Here is a 19,359-nt window from a genome sequence, read left to right as displayed (position 1 = left end):
GGGAAGGTGGAAGCAGGGGCAGGTGTGGGGAAGAGAGGGAGGAATGCTCCCGAAGCGGCGAGACTAAACATGGAAAGGTTCCCAGGCGCACGAGAAGCGAAGCCTGGTCCGAAGGATGAAACGAAATATGAAAAATACGAATACTGCACGCCGCTGAACTCGAATGCAAAGTAAGAAACTGCATGTTTTCAATAACACAAAATGCATTCTCAGGTAATTTATGCTTCCATTGCATCAGAAAACGCGACGTTCTTTACAATCTACGTGTTCACAGATGGCGTTAGTTTAATTATTTTATTAAAATAAGCTTTTTGCAAGATACGCTTTACAATATTACGAAAAATTATTTGTTTGCGCCCGTACATACGTAATTTGAATATGAGTTAATAGTTATGTCCGCATAAAAATTCAATTACTTCAAGAAAGGCATACAAATACAATATTGTACCGGTGATACAAAATACATACATATATGAAATAAAAATACAAGAATCAAAAATTTAAAAAGATACAGTGATCAGATAAGTTAATCGAGAGACAAACAAAGGTTGATGAATAGGTTTTTAATATGATCAGTTGAGACCGTTAACTTTTTATTTTTCTGTATTTTGTTATTATTATTACGAGATTCCTGCAGTGGTCGGCAGAGAATAAAACGTATTAAGCGCACACCCCTGGCATCATCCACATTCATGGCTCTCTTATATAATATTTGGACAGATACAAAATGATACCGGTTTGATTTAAACTAGAACTATTAAAATCATGTATCATTATAGTGTGGCGCTTAGAGTAAATTATTATTATTATTGAATATATTAAGATATAGGATGTTTAGCGTTATCACCCAACCGATGCATAATCATAACAGTTTAGCAGTCGAACCGAAATCGAAAGCAACAATTACCGCGATTCTAATCCCGTCAGCCTTCGATTCATAAACAGCATTTAAAATTCACGAGGAAAAAAATCATAACAAGTGATATCACAATGTATGTTTAACAGTCTCCAGTCTAAACACAGTGTAAGAGGTTTGCATTATCGGAACCGCATAATCGGCAGTCTGTTACGCCAGCAGTCTGCAGTCTGTTTGGTCTGTCGCTATGCGGGAAACACTGGTGTTGGTCGCCCACAAGCAGTATCATTTGTGTGCTTGATCTCTGATTGCCAGTAACTAATCGACCCACCCTACAAAAAACATTTTTGTCAACAGTCTTACCTGGATATTTAGATGTGGTCTCCAAACACGGCTAAAGACATTTCAAGAAACGTTTCATTTCTGAATGGTTGTCTTTACCAGGGCGATATTGTAAGTATGGTATCTACCACTTTGGAACGTGCCGCAAGTGTTATTAGTTTAAATGAATAAATTGTAAAATAACACAAAATTATTAAATATGTTCTTTTACAGTGGAAGAAATCAATGATTAAAACCTCAAATTGTAATATTTAATAATTGAAGACAACAATAACCGATCTCAAACGAAAGATGTGAAACAGAAAATATAGAAAAAGATTCAGTCGCATCCAGGAATTGAACCCGGGAGCTCTTCCTTGCCGGGGAAGTTCTCCGGCAAGGAAGAGGAGATAGTATTGTCGTGTTTAATGATTACATAAACTTTACATTCGAATGCCGGAATTTTAACACGGGACCTGCGGATACGTATCCAAGAACGTAACAGTAGTAAGAATTTTTAGATTCAATCGAGGATCTAGGCAGTAAATCGCAAATGAAAACAATTCTGCTAATATAAAAAAAATACGTCATATGTACTTAACTTAAAAAATTATCCAAATTATAAATTATATCGGAAACTAATTTAAAGCACGAACATTTGTGGAAGAACGTTATTCACTTTATTCGCATTAGGGTAGGAGTGCTGCGTTCTCGATTTCTTTGCGAACAGCAAATCTTCGATTAAATCTAGTCATATTTTATAAGAATTTGTGGAGGGCCGCTAATAGCAGATATAAAATTAGCTACACAAAGGGGTGATAATTTATTATACCAAATACTGCTTTCCTGCTTCTTTTTTCTGGATCTTATCAATGTGTCTGTGCCTTTGCAACATCAACAATAAATAAAAGTAATTTTGTCTCTTTTTTTTAATGAATTAAAACTTACTATTAATTGCTGATTGCAGATATATTTACATATGAAATTATTTGTCTACTTTCCAGATAATACTTTCATTAGTGCTTTCATAAGCTGCCTGTAAATAACACCTACAACATGTCTCATTCATAATATATATAAACCTTCCTGAAGGACTTCTCTAAATTATAGTGAAACCTTATCAAAATCCATTGCGTAGTTTAGCAGAGACAGTTTTAGACAGACGCGGATAGTGACTTTGTTATATACTATTTTGAGAATACATCAAAAAATCGTAAATGAATATTCTATTTTAAATTATTTTATTCGTACTAAACATTATACTTCACAACATTGAGACATAACCCACGAAAAAGTGCTTGACTTTAAACTTCATTAATTTAAAGGAGTTCATTGAACTTTTAAAACCTTTACAATAAATATTGTTTTGTGTTGCCGATAAATTTGACTTAAAAAACCTAAATTAGTTACAGCTTCTAGTAGGATAGCCATGAACTGTTGATACTAACACCTTTTAACACATAATCTGGTAACATTTTATATTTTAAATTAAAAATAAATACTAGGGTTATTGTAGACTAAACGTTGCCACACACTTAGGACGGGTTGTTTCGGAGAATTTGAACAATTCTTCAAATTTCAACGTTAATTTGCGAGTTCTGTGAAAGATATTTTCTAGTTCTGTTATTATTTCAGTTCTGCAAGCAACTAGCCTATAATGATATAATATCAGAATTTGAATAGGACTTTCACAGAACTCACAAATTAACGTTGAAATTTGATGAATTGTTCAAATTCTCCGAAACAACCGGTCCTTAGAATATTGAGTTGACGCTGCATTTTTTTATTTTTTTATGTTAGTATATCTTCTACAACACAATATAGACCTCAAGCCTCTGTTCTGAATTATTTATATTCCTATAACTTGTGTTTTATTGCAGTAATTCGGGTGAAATGGTACAGTGGTTTTGTAGACCAATTTCCTTGTTTTAAGACCTATTAACTTTTTTGCAAGTATTCTTTAGGGAAGTATGATTAAAAAAAAGATCATTACTAAAATTATCCTAGCATCATTTTTTTTTTTTTTTTTTTTTTTTTTTTTTATTGTACAACAGAACATTCGTTCCAGTTACAGTACAATTTTACAAACAGTATAATTTTACATCATATCAGCATTTGGGTAAGTGACTCTTCAATAATTGTCAATCATAATTATTTTTTGTAGTATTTGAAGCTCGGTAAGAAAATTATTTTAATTTATACCGTTCACATAAGGTGCCAAACACTTTGAAGGAGATTAATTATGCATAAAAGCCCGAGTGCTGGCTGATGTGGGAACGTAATGCCAAACTGGAAGTATTTATGCGTTCAGTGTTCACCAGAAGTGAGTCAGCCATGATTGACAATATTTGAATATTAATCGGTTAGTTTGCAATTCGCACGATCGGCACTGAACGCAGCGGCCAAGTAAGCACATTCGGCGAGCCAACAAACTATCATTACTATAGCTAATTATTATACTAATGCACAGCACTTGTATGTGGGCACGCTGATAAAATAATAGACATTAACACATTTCTGCAGCAATAAATTATTATTGTCAGTTTGGAAAATTGAGTCATTCGGAAATATCAGCTTTCTGCAGAAACCGATAATATGATGGACGAGGGTAATCTTCATTTTGAACGTGGATATCACGATTCCGCGCGTGATAATAATCGTCGTGGACACCGCTGTTTTAGTATGTGCGGCATGTGAAAGATGTAAAGGTGACAGGAAGTAAAGAGATCATTAACATTTATGAAACGAAATGATAAATACACGTAGTTCGTATATCGGCATGCTAATGGTCTCCGGGAGTTCTTGAATCATCGAGAGTACGCCTGGCCATACTAAATAGAAGTAGAGGATTTAGAGAGGATACTTACGGAAGGGCGGTAAGCTTGACGTAGGCGTCTGCGAGGGATGCACAAGGCGCGCAAGGGTCGGAGGCGGTGGAAGCGGTGGATGCCCCGGAGAGACGTCGCGCCCAGGCGCTGCGCTGCTTCTTCAGCCGCTTGTCGGACTTGAGCGCAAGCAGGTGCCGCTTAACCAGGCTGTGCCACTTGGAGCGAGCCGTGGGCGTGTCGCTGGCAGAGTCCTCCTTGCAGCACGACAGCCCGTCGCTGTGTCTCCGGGACGCGTCAGCCTCCAGGAACTTCTCGTTGGCCTTCAGCGGCAGGCTCTTCCTCCGCAGTTCGGGCAAGATATCTTCGTCTAGGTTGGAATGGTCCGTGATCCACTTGGACACGAAGTCAGCTTTGTCTCCGCAAGATCCCAGTCTGTCCGTGTTCACATATTTGGGATTGTATTCGATTCGTTCCAGACTCAACCATTGACTAGATTTTGGTTTTGACTTAAATATCACATCGTTCTCCGGGTCATCGTTCTCGAAGGATCCTATGGAGCAGACCGACCTCTTCTTTCTCGGCATGTAGGGCCTCCGCAGGCCGCTAGTCGGAGGGCAAGGATCCGGCGGGGGCGACTCGGGGGCGTCTTCTTCGGCGAACTTCTCCTCTTCCACTCTATACTCTAATGTTTGTATCATATTCTCTATATTCGCGTACGTACTATCGGAGGACGCGGAATCCATGCTCAGTCGAGGCGGTGACAGAGCGAACGTACTCATTTTCCTAATTCTAATATCACTTTTACGCGGTTCCTCCGAGTCCTCAATCGTCAGAGGAATATCGGAGGAGTCCATATCTTTCAGTTCTGTGGCGGCTTCGCTCACAATGAGATCCTTTTGGTTGGCATTGTCGTTGAGGAAGACGCAGGGCACCTCGAGCTGGTGGGATAGTTTGCGCGCGGGCTCGGGCTGACCCGGCGAGCAGGGCGGGGGCGGCAGCACAAGGCGGCGCGTGGCCACCATGCGCAGGAAGTCCGTCACGGCGGCCAGGTGGGCGCCTGTCACGGCTCCCTGCAGCCGCACGGCGGACACCTGGTGAGGCACGAGCTGGTTGTCGCGCATGCACCACACCACGGGCAGCGCGCTCTTGGTTCCCTCGGAAACCATCGCGGCTTCTATAGATTCCACAAGACGCGAGAGAGCCTTTCAAATAAATAAAGCGGTTAACAAATCGATCTAATTGTCACATGGGTCCTACTTCATGGGACCGTTCGTTTGCAGTTTAAATTGTAAATAATCTCGACCATACGGATGTAGCGACTGCGACACATCGCTCGGAGCCAAGGGGCATCGCCGACTAACAGAGTTTGTTCGCGTATTTCCAAGTAACAGGCACGAGTTAGGGCAGACGGCACAGGCCAGAGTGCAGACAAAGGGATCCAATAACTGTCGCGGGATCCGGAGAGCTGACTACGAGAGCCAGTACAGTTTCAGGGAGTCGGTTGGTAAGATGGATAAGATCTTAGTTCGGTGTCGTGAGTGAGCGGTTGACTCGACGGCGGCGATCGATACACTGTCAATGGTGCAGGCGGAAGGCGGCGCGACTGGCCGGGCTTGTGGCGGGGAGGCGGCAGGCGGGGGGTCGGGGGGAGGGGGGAGGGAGAGACGATAATGAACTTTGCGTGGTCCAGCGCATCCGCTGCATCTCCGTGCAGGTGAAAAATAGGCGTCCTACTGAAAGCTCCCATTTGATTGATATCTGCGGTCACGTGCGACCCGACAAACATTACACCTATTGCGAAAAGTCTTCACCGGGGAAACTGTAAATACATTTGTTTATTCAATGTACTTCATATTTTACAATTTACATACAGTACGCAATTATCAGATACGTGTCTAACAATATATCCTATGAAGCCCAGATACAAAATAAAATACAAATAATAAATTTATTTCTTCGATAATTACAGCTTATAGTTATTTTTTAAATATATTTTATTCATATCGAATAATGGAAAAATATGACAAGTCATATTTTATACAGTTTAAGTCATGTATTTAAATTTAAACTTTTTCGGGAATAAATCTCGGAAGCCGAAATTAACGCACTTCCCGACATCCGTTCGGGCTGGACGGCAGATAGACTCGTTGTCGATGACAAAACATTCTATCTACACACACGCGGACATATAAGCATATCTCTGAAATCGTTTGACATTACAGCAGTTAATATACGAAATCAATGTCGGTCCCACCCGATCGGCATTTGACGAGATTGATGTCGCGGTTGACTCCAGTCCCTGGGAAGCAAGGCACAATCCTCAGTCAAATCGAAATTGTTTTAAGATTTAAAAGACATTTTAAAATGGATGTATTATAGAAAAATTATTAACTTGTCGATTTTCTTCAGTGGAAAGGGAATTTCAAATGTTCGTGTCTCATGATGAAAATAGCTGAAATGGCCGAGAAATTCAAATAAAAATATTTGAATTCATGGCAAATATATCTAAATTCAAGTCCTAAAGAGTCCTAAATTCTCCAGTCTTTTAAAAGAAATGTCAAATTTACTTTTGCACTAATCTACTAATAATGTAATATCAATAGTAATGGGGGGTAAAATAGCAAACGTGAAATCAATGTCCATTGGAAAAATAGCAAATACAAAATCAATGTTCATTGGTAAATAGCAAATGTAAAATCAATGTCCATTGGTAAAATAGCAAATGTAAAATTAATGTCCATTGGTAAAATAGTAAATGTAAAATCAATGTCGATTGGTAAAAAAGCAAATGTAAAATCAATGCACATTGGTAAACAAGCAAATGTAAAATCAATGCCCATTGGTAAAATAGCAAATGTAAAATCAATGTCATTTGTAAAATAGCGAATGTAAAATCAATGTCGATTGGTAAAAAGCAAATGTAAAATCAATGTCCGTTGGTAAAAAAGCTAATGTAAAATCAATGTCATTGGTAAAATAGCAAATGTAAAATCAATGTCCAGTATTTTTATATAATGTCCTCTGCGTGCAAAGTCGTAAACTTTTTAATAAAAGTGTGTGTATCTGAAGTGACTTATCAGGTAAGTAAGTTTTTTGTATCTGTTTGAGAATAATAAGTATGATTTTCTGTAACTGTTTGTAAATTGTAATAAAATTAGATAGACTCCAATTTCGTAATAAATTTTACAGAGCCCTTGAAATATTTTTTCACAAAAACGGCGCTAACCAAGTTATCCAATTATAATTATTATTTTAGTATGCCAGTAGGCGAATTAATACTGGATATATTATACAGGTCTGCTGGTTGCGAGTTATTTATTTAAGGCAGCATATGTATGGCTGTAAGGCTGTATGTGGCCCAGCGTGCGAGCAAGTTTGGTACATCCCAAATTAATAAATGAAGTGTGAACAGAAAAAAGAAATCGCTCATAAAGCCGAAAGCAGGTTTTACGATGACGAGTTGATCGTCACAATATCCACGTGAACCAGGGCGATCCGAAATGGATAATTATTATTAATAATGCCCTTTCCAATTTAACTGTAATTAAAATAACGTAATAAATCAAGCTTTATTACGCTTGTAGAAATAACTGTGTACACGGACAAAAATGACTATTGCTAATTTATTAAGAATCTCTTCAAATTATTGGTAGTCCGCTTAAAAACGGGATTGCGGTTCGTTTCCTGATAAACTTTTAGAAAATTCGTAATATATCGAAACACGTGTTCGTGCAGAGTCGAAGATACTCTCAGTATCGCCTTGGTGTAAGACCACCATTCAATATATCGGAACACGTGTTCGTATACCTGCATTTACCTTGATAATATATAATGACGAAATGCGAAAATGTTAGAATTTTTAAGAAACCCGTGTTCCTGTGCGATAATAAATTCGTATTTTACTAAAATTTTATCAGGAAACCTCATCAATTCATTCGAAGGGCCTGCAATCTCAGCTAGGAATCTCCGGTCGCGGGTTCAAACCCCGGCCTGCGCAATTTGTTAGTTGATCAATTGCGCAATTGATTGATTCGTGCCACTTCACAATTTATTAATTAAAAATAATATACAGTGCTAGCGCAGATCCGTGAAAAATGACAGGATATTATAATTATAATTTTGAAAAAAAAATTAAAATATTCAAATTATATTATAGGTAGGTACCTACTTTATCACTTGTCTGAATCCTTCACACATTTGAGTTTAATGAATTAGAGTCACCGACAGACACACAACCGAAATTCGCATGTTTGACATTTGCGGCACGTACCAGAGTGGTACATACTCTCAGAATCGAAACGAAACTTTACATTATTAAACCGTGTTTTTTACCAGATCTGAATAACTAGGCACTTCCCATCCTTCCTGTTCCCCATGTCCTACCCCTCCCCACTACTTTCAACCACACAACATTGCTCCAATTGGGGATGCGGGAGTAACTCTTGTGGGGTACCTACTCACATTAAAAATCTTCATACGCACATACATTTATAAGAATTTGGTCGCTAGTGTCAAGAACCACAATATGTCTATTGTAACGTTTTGCACAATTATCAAGATGTCAATAACTATAATAAACCGAGAGACTACTGCATAACGGAAACCCATAGTAATTCATCTTCAATATCCAGGTCGTCTCAAGGCATTCGGAACGGCAAACAGAAGTATCCCATAGACCAAGAGTGTAGATTATTTGAAGAGGAATCTTCGAGGCCATCGTACGGGCCCCATCATAACAATCCGCAGCAACATGACAGTTGACAGTGTCACCGGCTGTCAGGAGACAAGTTATCGGTCAACAGTCAACTGTCGACGGAGAATATTCAATGTGTTACCGCACAATGCACCATTCGTCTTGTTGAGGCTCGCACAACACGGAACTGGTAACAGGTAACCGGTAACCGGTAGCTTCCCTCCCGGTAAATGTGAATGTCTCCCAGTGAATGGTGGTGTCGGCCGTTGACTGTATTGAGTATTGACATTCTGCTGTGTGTTATATCTATCCGTGGGAATCAAATTTCCTATATTCACAAAACAATATCGACAAAGCGTTTCCATTAGAGATTATTAAAGATATTTAATGCGATTTTTTATTTCTTAATTGGGAGCCATTTATTGGATAACCAACACCTTTGTCAAAGGTCACCCCGAGAAGTTCGCTACGATTGATGACTTACCACGTATGCCCAGGTTCATGGGGTGAGGTTAGTCTAGGATTTGGTGGCGGATTTGCCTGCCGGATCGAGAGAGGCTGCTTGAGAGAGACCTTTTGACCTCTTTATCAGGACTCTCTCGACCCATCCCCTTACATTGCAGTGGGAGAGATGGATATGGATAGTACGTTACTTCTGGACACACTGACTCCCAGACACTCCCCAGACCCAGACTCTGGACACCCCTCATATCTTTTCCTTCCCAGAACTTTCTCTCCATCCTTTACTTAAAAAGACATGCAACATACCACTCCCAAAGATGATATAAGCCCTGAGGAAAATTGTTTTCCTCAGAGCCCCGTGGAGCTAATGTAAAAACAATCAATCTTCCAATACTAAGGATTAGGATGGCGAAATAAAACAACTAAGTAACGGTGATAAAGAAGAGATACAGGACAAACGTTCACACTTTTTTATAGTCCCTCTCATGTTGTTTCTTTCATGACAGACGTCAGTCACAAGGCCATTAGTCATTAGTCAGTAAATTATGTGTATTTTTTTTATTTGGTACAATATTTATGTATTAACTACACACAGGAGATTTCAATCAGAGCCTTTATCAACTTTGGAAATGCTATATTGTTTTTTTTTTGGAAACTAAAGGAATTTACCTGGTATTTAAGAGACCCATTTTTAGACAAACGCTTGGCGTACTAGCATTTATTAATTTAGCTGCCTAGATAGAGCGAAGCCTAAATCTCAATGTCATTTTTTTGTGAAAACATTGCGTATTTCAGACAGATTGTTTAGCAAAACCAAGGTTGTGCTTTCGATAAAGCTTAGAAAAAAGTCAAACAAAGCTATACAAATCATGTGATTTTTTGGTTATAAAATTAAGCCAAAATAAATACGGATATCCCAAAAAAAGTATACACATTTTAATAAGGAATAATATAAACTACACCTGTCCATTTGTCTGTCCTGGAACGGGAAACTTTCCTAGTTGGACAGGCAAAGCTTCCTAATATGTAATTTGGACATAATTTTGTATCTATCTATAAATAAAATAAATACATACCACATTCATTCCAATTATTTTTGTTCCTAGAACAACCCTATTGTTTTCAGTGAGATGGTGCACCTCCCCATTATCATCGTGATGTGAGAGCGTATCTCCATGAAATTCTGCCGAACAAATGGATTGGACGAAGGGGTGCCATCGAATGGCCCCCGCACTCTGCAGACCTCAAGCCACAGGTGTTTTTGTGGGGACCTATCAAAGATAAGGTTTATCTGTCAAAACCGGTAACGGTAAATCAATTGAACGCGGAAATTAATATAACGAAATTTCCATAGACATATGAATATTAGTAGACCTGCCCTAAGTGATTAAAAGCGTATTATCCCCACTCCCCATACCGGTTCCATTGGAGCCGGCTGTGCTCGCGTATGGCCTCAAGTGAAATTTGAAAACGTGACGTCATCATTCTTGTGCGAACTATGGTCGAGGCATCATCGGTTCATTTTACGAAATAACACGGCAAAATGTTGACTTGTACTATGAAAACTTGTAAAAATAGATGTGAAAAAGAGAATAAACCCAATTGTCGTATTACATTCCATATATAAGCATTATTTTACTTTATTTTAAGCATATTCACATCGTATAATATAGATCAGTTTTAGAAACATATACTATCACATCGAGAAACGTCTGGACGCGAAACACAAAGCTGGTTGGTTGCTGGGAAGTAAATTATGAACATTTATAAAAGTGTCTTAACTAAATACTTAAACGAAATATTCGACTCTGAAAATAGAACCGATTTTTTTTGCCGAATTTGGACTTCGCAAATTTGTTCATAACATGGCGAGTAATTTGCGCTCCCATGTAAAAATGTCTATTCATTCAAAAGCAGATTATACTTTTAAGAAGTAAATGGTGATATTATAATGCGAGATGCCTATTTACTGTCAGATTGATTTATTGACGAATCACAGTCAGCCTTACGCACTTCGTTCTTCAACAGTTGATTTTACCCCTCGCCATTATCTTCTCGTCTATTAATTCCTATGTCTGTGGAAATTTCCAATGAAATGATTCGCCACGTTTGCGATTCCATTGCTTAGCGGTATCAGCAATGTTTGGATAAAAATGGGCATCAATTTGAACATTTGCGCTGACTAAAAAAAAATTAAATTTGTCTTCTTTGCTTTATACTTTTAATCTGTAATCTTCTAATATTTACTGTTTTTATAATCACACAAAGACATTTTTTGAAACATCCTTTATCTTAATATGCAAAGGGTTTTAACAAACCATCCTCTTCCTACCTGTGAGGAGATTTCTTTTTCACATTAACTCCACACAGGAGAAAATACACAGAAGAAAATTATTTTCCTCAGGGCCTATGTCATTTTTGGGGAATCTGAGTGGAGGGTCTTTTTTAAGGAAAGGAAGGAGAGGAAGTTCTGGGAAGGAAAGGGGTATGAGGGGTGGGTAGGAATCTAGGAATCAGTGTGTCCAGGAGTGACGGACGTATGAATATATCCCTTCCGCTGCGGTGTAAGGCGATAGGTCGAGAGACCAGTTGGGGAGGTCAAAGGGTCTCCCAAACCAGCCTCTCCCTATCTGGCAACCATGGTAAATCACCAAAAGTAGCGAACAACTCGGGGTGACTTATGGCAGAGGTATTGTAACCAATTAATGGTTCCCGGGGCGGCGGTTTCTAGATGTTTCTAGACTAAACCGGGATAGGAGCACCCTTATATCGTCATGTGTTTTCCGGTGTTTGGGAATTTGATATCCAAAATTTGCGTTACGGTAGCCGTCACAAATTAATACCGATTTTTTACATTAAACAAGTATTTCAGCGCCTGGTGGTGATTGCTAAACGCTTTCGGCGAACTATCGAGTTAAAATTTGACCTTCGCAAACAATTCTTTGTAATTTTAAGGTTGACAATAAAAAACACAATGCGTTGGAAAACCCCAACGGCGACATCTAGATCGTTAAATATGCAACCTCTAGAAATGGAGGATAAATCTGACATAAACATCACTTTACAATCTTTAACACAGCAGTTAAATATATTTATAAGGATTTTATCAAAATACCGAAGAAATTTTATTGAATAAATCCTAAATTTACATTTATAAACGCTTAGAATTTAGATATCTACCAGTTACAACATGTAAAAAGAATGATATTGGTTATCATTATATAGAATGTTACTAGCGCAGACCCGTGAAAAACCACGGGATACTGTAATTTTAATTTTGAAAAGGAATTGAAATAATTTTCTGTTCAAATATTATATTATAGGTAGGCACCTACTTCATACCATAATAACGCAATACAAAGCATATAATATGAACTATAAACTATAAACAGAAGAAATTGGTAGGAATTGAATCTGAATAATGGAAGTAATGACAAATTGCACAACAATTAAACCAGTAATATTATGATTTCTGAACATTGTTTTGATGAAATACAAGATTCATGCAATATCATATATGTTTATACGTTTTTAAAATATTAGTTGAAAAATTATACTAAATACTTACCAGATCCATACTAGAGCAATTCTAATTCACCGCCATTCCCTAATTCAGGAATATCTCTTTAACTTTAGAACCAAACTGAACATCTACGAAAATCGTGTGAAAACTGATTAATATATTTTTAAAAACCTTTTTTATAATACATTATTTTTTTAATTTCTAGAATTTCATTTAAAATCTACAAAAAAATATATGTATAGTCGAAGTGATTAAACCTACTAAAAATCTTGTTTCGTAATTATCTCAAAACTATGTTTTTTGAGTTGTCACACTTTGAAACTGAGGCATCTTGTTACAATGGTTAGAAGTTACCAAAAGGCTACGTCGGTTTTCTGCTAGACTTTACATTCGGCTATCGGTAGAACTTTGTCACAAAGAAAAACCCTGTCAGTATTCACTACGCTCAAACGAAATATTGTAATTTTGTTCGTTGCTCTTTTATATAGCAATGGGTCTTTTACATTGGTACATGTTGTTAAAATTTTATTTATTACTCTTTTATACACCCATAGGAATTTTACATTGGGTACATGTTGACATTTTTTTATTTATTACTCTTTTATACACCAATTGGGTACATGTGGTTACAATTTTTTACACAAGGTTAGTAGATTTTGTACACAAAGGAAATATGTAGATAAGTCATCGGCATTGGTATCGTAATAGGAATTGAAATCGGTATTAAAATCCAAAATAAAATCGGAGCAGGTAGTTTTTGCATCTTTGGCGTCCCCAATTTCGTGGAGAAAAATGAGTATTGCTGATAATGATTTATTAAAATCCGATTAAAAATGGGATTGCAGGCCGTTTCCTATTAAGTAATAAATCGGAACATGTGTTCATGCACCTGCGTTTTTCCTGATAATATTCAATGACGAAATGCGATAATATTAGATTTTTTATGAACGTATTCCGATATCGCGATAATACATTCGTTTAAAGCTTGTAATCCCGTTTTTAACTTGATTCTTAATGAATTGGCAATATTTTATATCCGTAAGTTTTTTCCGTATGAGGTATTTTTTAAGGCTGAATGTAGTGGGGGAGAGGGGATAGCTAAAAGAGGAATGTTGCGATGCAACCCGGCTTTTCAGATATTGTTCACTAGGGCGATACCGACACTATTCACCACTCTGGAATTACCAATGTTTCTCCCATTTGTAAACGCAAAATATAACACATGATAATGGGATGGTCCGATGCTCTGTAGGGAACCCGCTTGCACAGCGCGGGTGTAAACTGTGCACCCTGAAGTTTAAGTTTAGACGATGATGCGGGTTTTCCAAGCACCATAAATAGAGGCATAGTATCGGGTAATTGGGTATTAATAATATAGTTTAATTGGTATTAATAAACATCGAATGCAGTGGCGCCTGTCTTTTGGCGCTTGATGGTATCAAAATCAGAAATAACGCAATGATTGGTAATCATAAAATCTCGTTGGCAATAAATGAATGTCTCCTCAAAGCTGCCCCCTTTATTTATAATTTTCGACTTTCATATCGGTGCAAATGTCGCGGTGAAATCTCGGTCTAATTGGACGGACATTCCAGAAGACTGATTTCACCGGGGCATATCTTCGCATTATCGGGGGACAAGAATATATTATTTATTATCATCGGTTGAACCAAAACGCGACATGTCCGACCCCTGTCAATATACATTATTTTATTATGCGTCTCAAGGAGTCGTTTTATTGTCAAGTGCAGAGCAAACTCGAGATCCTTTATTTATTTATTTTTTCAATAGTTTTTAACATAAAAAAAACATAATCTGCACATCTCACTAGGGCATTACTGTGTCAAGATGAGCGTATTTAATATTCGTGGATAAGTTAAACTGACTGAAAAAAAACACACGCAAAGAATGTCTTTCTTAACCCTTTCAGCCCCAGTGTTAATTCAAATTAACACAAACTTTGTGAATTTTTTTGCCGTAACTGTAGCGATTTAGAAAAGCCACGTTTTCGTTTTCTTATAGTTTGTAGTCTTTTCTGTGGCGTCTATTTTTTCCGCTCGGTTGAAATCCTTATTCCCGCCACAACAACGAGAAATATTTTGACATCTGCTGATTGTGAGTGTCATAGAATTTCTGCCGTCATTGTTTACTTAATTTAAGGTGAGATATCAATATTTTATACTCGAATTACAAATATTTTAACGCATTAAGATGTGTTCTATAATAATAACTTCAGTTCAATTCACTGATCACAGTCATTTCCCAGAATATTGTAAATGAATTTCAATGTTCATTCAAATTAACACTGGTAGTGAGGGACATGTTTTCGACTAGTATGGCGAATTTTTAAAGATTTATTATCCTAGATTATTTCTTTATTTATGAATGAATTTTAGTTAAAATGTTATTTGTTTATACCTTAGAGATTATCACTACATTGTAAATGTGCATTTTTGACATGAAACAGTTATTTGTATTACTTTTGTGTTATGTTTATTTTATGTTACTATTTAAAAAATACCCTCTGACGCCCAATGTTAATCCAAATTAACATAGAAAAATTTCAAAAAAAAAAAATTAAATGCCAAAAATTTTCAAATAATTTTTGAGGTATTATCAAGCATTACATATTTTATATGTGTCGAAACAATAATGCGGGTGTGAAAGGGTTAACCCGTTGTACGCGGATGTCACAGCAGTTGTGTTGCGAACAGCCGTGCCCTCTGGACGGACGTCACAACAGTTGTCTTGTGAACGAGTACCAATGAAAAATTGTCGTGTTTATGGGCGCCTAGTATCGTAACGTCAGGCGTTTAAAATGTTGTAATTTTTCTATGACTAACCTAACTATAGTTTGATTCGTTCCACTATCACCATAATTTGCGGAAAAGTTTTCTTCAGCAATTATGGAGAACTAGGTAAAAGATTGAACCCGCAAGGACGGGCTTACATGAATGCTCTATCATTACATATCTTTATTAAGTGATATTGCACAACCCCACTGATACTATGGCACTGCCATAGTGAGAATGTCGTGAGACCTAAAGGGAAGTTGCAGAGGAGAAGAATTATATTGATAAACACTTGTCTATTCTAATCTTATTTTGATTGGCGGTTTTTTTGTTCACAAAACTAAGAGATACTGATAGTATTTTCAATTCCGTACCTCGGCAAGTATTCTAATTTGCCTATCTGAGAGTTGAAATCAGTCAGTGACTGAGTTGCATTGTGTCTGGTTCCCACCCAGGCGTGGTGAGTTCAATTACTCGGCTGGCTTAGTTGTCCATCACGACTCAAGCTACATTTTCACTATTCTGTAGTGGTAGTAAGAGACAAAGTAAACATAAATCCACAAATCATTAATAAGAAAACTAATACATGCCAATTTTCCAACACAGCGGTTGTTAGATTTAATAAAAAACAAAACAAATCAGTAGTGACTAACTAGTGGAGTGACAACATTGCAGAAGGATTTAATGAAGTGATATGCGCGATTAGTTAATTAGCCCTGGTAGCGCTATCTCCATTACCGCGATGGAATAAGGTCCTAAATGGGTATTTTCCACAGACATAGGAATTAATAGACGAGAAGATAATGGCGAGGGGTAAAATCAACTGTTGAAGAACGAAGGGAGTAAGGCTGACTGTGATTCGTCAATAAATCAATCTGACAGTAAATAGGCATCTCGCATTATAATATCACCATTTACTTCTTAAAAGTAAAATCTGCCTTTGAATGAATAGACATTTTTACATGGGAGCGCAAATTACTCGCCACGTTATGAACAAATTTGCGAAGTCCAAATTCGGCAAAAAAATTCGGTTGTATTTTCAGAGTCGAATATTTCGTTTAAGTATTTAGCTAAGACACTTTTATAAATGTTCATAATTTAGTTCCCAGCAACCAACCAGCTTTGTGTTTCGCGTCTAGACGTTTCTCGATGTGATAGTATAATATGTTTCTAAAACTGATCTATATTATACGATGTGAATATGCTTAAAATAAAGTAAAATAATGCTTATATATGGAATGTAATACGACAATTGGGTTTATTCTCTTTTTCACATCTATTTTTACAAGTTTTCATAGTACAAGTCAACATTTTGCCGTGTTATTTCGTAAAATGAACCGATGATGCCTCGACCATAGTTCGCACAAGAATGATGACGTCACGTTTTCAAATTTCACTTGAGGCCACACGCCAGCACAGCCGGTTCAAATGGAACCGGTATGGGGAGTGGGGATAATACGCTTTTAATCACTTAGGGCAGGTCTACTAATATTCATATGTCTATGGTATTTTCCGAGACTGCGCACATTTCCGTCCGATGTAACTATATAACCATGCGCTAGTCGCCAGCCGACCTGGCCGCTTCGGACTCGCCAATCACAATCATTAACATAATCCAAATTATTATTACGATTCGAGAATCAATTTCTATTTTCTATCTAATTATCGGTATGTCCCTTCAACGCGATAATAATGTTTGCAGACGTATGTAGGAATAAATAATAATAATGTTCGGATGATAGCTATTCAAATAGCTGTACAAATATTTTTTCCAAATGCTCCTTATTAATAACTACTTTTTGATGTGAAATAAAAAGCGTGGCAAGACGGAACGACGCTCGTGCACGGAAACTGGACGACGCTCTTGCTTCATTCGGCCAGCCTCGTGACTCGTCGGCACTTTCCGCCCGGCCGCCAAAACTCTGTGCGGTACATTTGCTTCTAGTCTCACTAAAATTGCCAACGGATCTATTCTAAATGATGAATTTTTAATTTGTAATATAATCGTTTGTGTATATTTTAATAATAATAAAATAATTGTTTTATTATCAAAAATATAAAGATTTGTTTATTTTAATTTCTTTCAATGAAAATGAACTTGGCGGCGTCTCGCGAGGGCTATTTTAAAAAAATACAAAGATTCCCGGTTTACAAATAACCTGACAATTTTTGAAAATCTCCTACTACCACCACATGTCGAGCTGTGTCATGTCGCTTGATAAATAATACAAAACTATAATGTACAATACATTTGGGCAACGATGCTACATTAAAATGTAGATTAATGATTATCTGTATATTAGATACGTACAGTATACAGGCAGGTAACTGGACCATACATAACTGGCAGGTCACTTGAGATTATCACTGTTTATTAGAGAATTTTAGATACAGTTTTGTACGCAGAATATATAATATTGGAAACACATGTCCTTGGAGATGCAATTTAACCGTGGAATGAATTTGAATAAATTACAGGATTAATATTGCTTAGGCTTAGGATACGGTATCGGGGGCTACGCGACAATATAATATGTAAACTTATCGGAGGTTTACGCGAATAATTATAATTATAACGCGAAATTCCCTCGATAGAAAAAAAATCGTAAAGTAAGATCCGAAAATTATTAAAAACACGCTATGTTCTGTTATTCAATATGTTATAGGCATGAAAAAATTACAGTGTATCTTTAAATTCAACAAAGCATTTGTCGAGATATTTTTTTCTCTATTTCAAACGAGTCTTGTTTTATTAAATATTTTCACAGTTTTAATTACTATCGTTTTTTTAAATATTAGCTCGCTCCCTCTAACATTCGTTTTTCATATCTCCCTTAAAAAGCATGTTTGAACGCTTACTACGGGGGTTTAATACCAGGTCTGAGCATTTCAAACACTCAATTGTGTCTAGATCACGTTGAGTTGGTAATAGATACGCAGATGTGGCGGATCTAATTAACTGCATGGAAGGTAGGTACAAGAAGGTTATAATATCTTATCTTTTCAATTAATAGTAATTTGACCTAAGTCTACTTACACTTCGGGGGCTTCGGATCACAGTGCATAACTACACAAACGTCAGGCTTGGTTTCGGTAATGCCATAATCATATTTATTAGTGTGAAACGAAGCTCTCGTAAATACATCAGTTTAATAAATACATTTGGGCATATCAGTTGAGCATAAAAGTGGGCACATGAGCATTCCAATCTTTGTTTGCGTTTAATTCAAAACCATGTTTTTTGTAGATATGCCCCGGTGATCTTAAACTTGTATATCCTAATTCTATATCATTCTAGAGCTTGTATTAATTTTACACTTTCTCATCTTATCATCTTTCTGATCATTTTACGATCATATACCACAGTTAATTGTTATTTTGTTTAAATAATTGTTTCTAGTACTTGATTATGCTTGTATACTGTGACATGCAACTATTGTTTATGGTATATTTATGCCTCGGCTATTATATAAATTATAAGTATTTCAGTAATTTGCAGGATAAGCTGAACTGGCTAAAATATAGAAATAGCTAAATATATATGCGACTGTTTGTATTTGGGCTGCTCAGCTGTGCAGTGAATACTTGCCAAACTAGGCCTAGAACCTTGTAAGTATTTTCTGAATGAAATTTAAAGAAAGACTTTACATTCCTTCGATAACTTACGAGTAATAAAAAAATACACAAATGCAATGCGTACTGGTACTAAAGGTATCCAAAAGTCAACAATAGAATGCATTTAATTCTATCAAATAATTACTTCTAGTGACAAATAATTGTACGCCGTAAATAAGCACATTAACACTGCCATTAGAATATAAATATTGTAAGCACTGCATTCAGTTCGTGGAGAAACAATAAAAAATAATTGCATTTCCGCTCCA

The 19,359-nt window shown here is 36.8% G+C and overlaps 1 protein-coding gene across 2 annotated transcripts in view; it reads right to left on the bottom strand.

Annotated features, from left to right (window-relative positions):
- The window catches only part of Src42A (Tyrosine-protein kinase Src42A), a 201,029-nt gene that overhangs the window by 85,500 nt on the left and 96,170 nt on the right, over positions 1 to 19,359 (bottom strand). Inside the window, exon 1 of one of the 2 annotated variants that reach the window (XM_089639035.1) lies at positions 4,045 to 5,413. The exons of the other annotated variant lie outside the window; for it this stretch is intronic. Coding sequence (XP_089495161.1) covers positions 4,045 to 5,171 — 1,127 coding nt within the window. The 5' untranslated portion in view covers positions 5,172 to 5,413. Of the gene's footprint in view, positions 1 to 4,044; positions 5,414 to 19,359 lie in introns of those variants that run through there. 2 annotated transcript variants of the gene reach the window in all.

Source organism: Hesperophylax consimilis, chromosome 13 (genome assembly GCF_061612785.1).
Source record: "Hesperophylax consimilis isolate HC1 chromosome 13, BYU_Hcon_1.0, whole genome shotgun sequence".
NCBI lineage: Eukaryota > Metazoa > Arthropoda > Insecta > Trichoptera > Limnephilidae > Hesperophylax > Hesperophylax consimilis.
The sequence above is the reverse complement of the archived record's forward strand: the minus strand, read 5'-3'. Positions and strand labels throughout refer to the sequence as shown.